The 3,148-nt window shown below is 33.5% G+C and overlaps 1 protein-coding gene across 1 annotated transcript; it reads left to right on the top strand.

Moving 5' to 3' along the window:
- Nucleotides 1–525: 525 nt before the first annotated feature.
- Nucleotides 526–1,747, top strand: LOC149210377 (uncharacterized). The gene is made up of 2 exons (XM_089394426.1): nucleotides 526–971; nucleotides 1,212–1,747. Exons 1-2 carry the CDS (start codon nucleotides 575–577, stop codon nucleotides 1,571–1,573), a joined length of 759 nt encoding a protein of 252 aa, XP_089250552.1. The 5' UTR covers nucleotides 526–574; the 3' UTR covers nucleotides 1,574–1,747.
- Nucleotides 1,748–3,148: the final 1,401 nt, after the last annotated feature.

Raw genomic sequence — 3,148 nt, 5'->3', positions numbered from 1 at the left:
TATAATTGTTGCTTGATATTTAGTTAAGTAACAATGTAACTATTTGGAGAAGAAAATAACAAAAATAAAATAACGAGAATAAAATTTTAAGTTTATGTTTTCCATGGTGTGTGTTTAAAAGACACGTTGATTTTACTTTATTTACTTAAATAACAAAATAATGATGAATAAAATAAAAAGCACAAGAATAAAATTGAAACCGACATTAATATTCATGATTTGAATAACTATCGCCATAGGCTCAACCAGTGTACAATGGAGGCTTTTTATTTTTTTGCTAACACGTCCATTATTCTTTCCCATGCCAATGAAGGAAAGTATGACGACCGTTGAGGAATACGCCTTAATGCACAATCTCATGAGATTCCCTGGAAATTTCAACTAGATTAACCTTGTTTGCTGCCCAAAAATTGAGAATAAACTTGCCTTGCAATGTAACTACAAGCTGGTATTCGATTCCTTGGAGTGGGGCATGACTCCTGCATTTTACTCCTTTTGTATGACTATATATAGCCATTTACTAACCTTCTGTAAACCTAGTAACCATCTGTATATTCCTCAACATTTTGAGACCATGGCAGCCGACTTTGTGTCAAGGATTTTGTCATACTTTACATTTTTCTATGACAAACAAGCATGGTTGACAGGCCATTCCCCTGATGGCAGAGAGAGAGCCCTTCTAAGCTATGTTCTGCAAACTGCAGAGAAGGGAAATGCAGAGTCTGTGCTGAGAGCCATAGTCAATTTTACTAGCCATACTTGGTTGCCAATCTTAGGAGAGGAGAAGGGTTCTATTCTGGATTATGTGGTGGAAGAATTTGATCCCACAGTAGCTTTAGAGCTTGGAACTTATTGTGGGTATTCTGCCATTAGAATTGCTTCCAAGATGTCAAACCCTGACAGCAAGCTAGTTTCCATAGAAATGAACTCAGATAACTGTGAAATTGCCAGAGGAATGATAGAGCATGCAGGTAAATTTTTCTGCAATTATAGTATCACATTATTATTTTGATTTCTCAGTCTTAAAGCATGATATCAATGTGGGTGTTGTTTATTTCAGCCAAGCCTTGGTCTCTGTCCTTGCTTAGTTACCATTGTAGTCATTAGGCATCAAAATTTTGGAATCTTTTCATTAATTAATTTCTAATAGAATTTCATATTAAATGTTTTCCAATAGATTGACTTCTAGTAGAATTTCATTTCATTCTCAGGGCTGGCCTCAAAGGTAACAGTGTTGAAAGGAACATTGACTGAAGTGGGTGATATATTAGAGAATTTCCTTATGGAAATGTCAGCCTCACATTTTGATTTCATATTTATGGATCACTTCAAGGATCGTTATCTGCCTGATTTTCTGTTACTTGAAGACACAGAGATGCTGGGCAGAGGAACAGGCATTGTTGTGGACAGTGTAGGATTTCGTGAAGGTCAGGATTACTTGAATTATTTGAAAGAACATCCTGAAAAATTAAAGAATGAGGAATACAAATCTACAATGAAGTTCTGGAGTTGGCTGCCATGCAAGATGATAGTGTCAACTTACATAGCTGATGGTGTAAACATGGTTACCTAATTAGTTCAATAATGTACACCTGTCTTTAAAATTAGGTAATATGTAAAGGCCACATCCTTAGTCTTCTTCTTCAATAGTTTATGATCTTGAGATGTGGACTGGATATGAGTTTCAGAAGACAAAGTTGGTTGAAAGTATTCAATAAAGCCTGTGACACTATAATTTATTTAGGTATTGGTTGTAACATGAACTTGCTTTTCACAGATAGTTAAACATTCTATTATTCACTCTTCTCATCTTTTATAAACTAATCTACGTTAAACTCCTACCAAACACTACATCTAACTTACAACATATAACTATAACTATTTATCATTATATGTATCCAAAGATGCCTAAAGTGAACAACTTTACTTAGTAAAATTATATATGGATAAAGATGCCTAACGTCATTCCTAATTTAGTCAGTGGGCCAACTTTTCCTTTAATCAACGGAAAATGTAAGATTGAATGTTGAGAAATTGAAGGCAAAAGGAAGGGAATTAAATTCAATGTTGAGTTATTTTTCAATATCACTCTATTGCTAAGGTAACCCTTCAATTATTTTTACAAAATATATATTTAAAAATTTAATAGATTATATAAACATATTTAAAAAAAAATATGTTATGAATTTATATAATTTTTATTTTTATAATTGTTATGTTTTTTTTCTTATTAAAGAATAATATTGCACTTTAATTTGATAATATAAAATATTTGTTTCGCTATTGGCAATTTACATTAAACTTTTCTTAACATTTTTTTAAAGTTATCCATTTATATTATAAGAAAACCAAATTTACATCGATAACGAGATTGTTAAAGAAAATTTTGTGTTGACTTTGTATAAGCTAATACATTCTTTATCATTGGTTCCCAGTGTTTCACATCTATACAAAAAGGACATGCATAGTAGCATAACACAAGGTGGCTCGTCCAAAATTCCATACAATGGATATTATGGGCTTGACAACAGAAAAAAAACCATGAACATCTATAGTCCAGTCAACCATGAAAGTCGTCGTGACTGCTGAGTAAAGAAAGAAGTAAACATAGACCAAAATAGACCAAGAGCAGTAATACTTAATCTAGAACAATAATTGGAGAAACTTCATTGACGTTGCCTTGAGGAATGTCTTCTGTTGGTGCGGGCAATGACAGTTGGATTAGGAGGTTGTGAACCAGAGCCATAGTCTGAGTCAAAATCCATACAATGTTCTACCCAAGTCATCCTAGAGTTTAAATCATCCAAGTTGTATCATATGTCCAGAAAGATCCTTTTGATCTCCTCTCGCCCGGAAAATAGTTGATAGTTATCAACTTGCTTGTCTCTTATTACCATATGCAGCAAGGTTTCTGATTGCCTGTCTAGAGACAATGAGTGTAGGAAATAGAGTCACTTTTTCTGGAATTTACCCAGATCAAGAGTCCATTAGAGTGTTGAACTAGTGATTTATGAGTCTGAATGATAAGCTCTGTCTCCAAATTCTTTAGCTTCTAGTTGAAGAATTTCATTTCTAACCTCTAGGGGGACTGCATCTAAATGATAAGTCGTTGAATTCCATCCAAAAAGGCATCAATTCCAAGAGGAAG

The sequence above is a fragment of the Pinus tabuliformis genome, chromosome 1_2 (assembly GCF_031772625.1).
Source record: "Pinus tabuliformis cultivar Carrire ecotype Pingquan chromosome 1_2, CPIR1, whole genome shotgun sequence".
Classification (NCBI taxonomy): Eukaryota; Viridiplantae; Streptophyta; class Pinopsida; order Pinales; family Pinaceae; genus Pinus; species Pinus tabuliformis.
The sequence above is the reverse complement of the archived record's forward strand: the minus strand, read 5'-3'. Positions and strand labels throughout refer to the sequence as shown.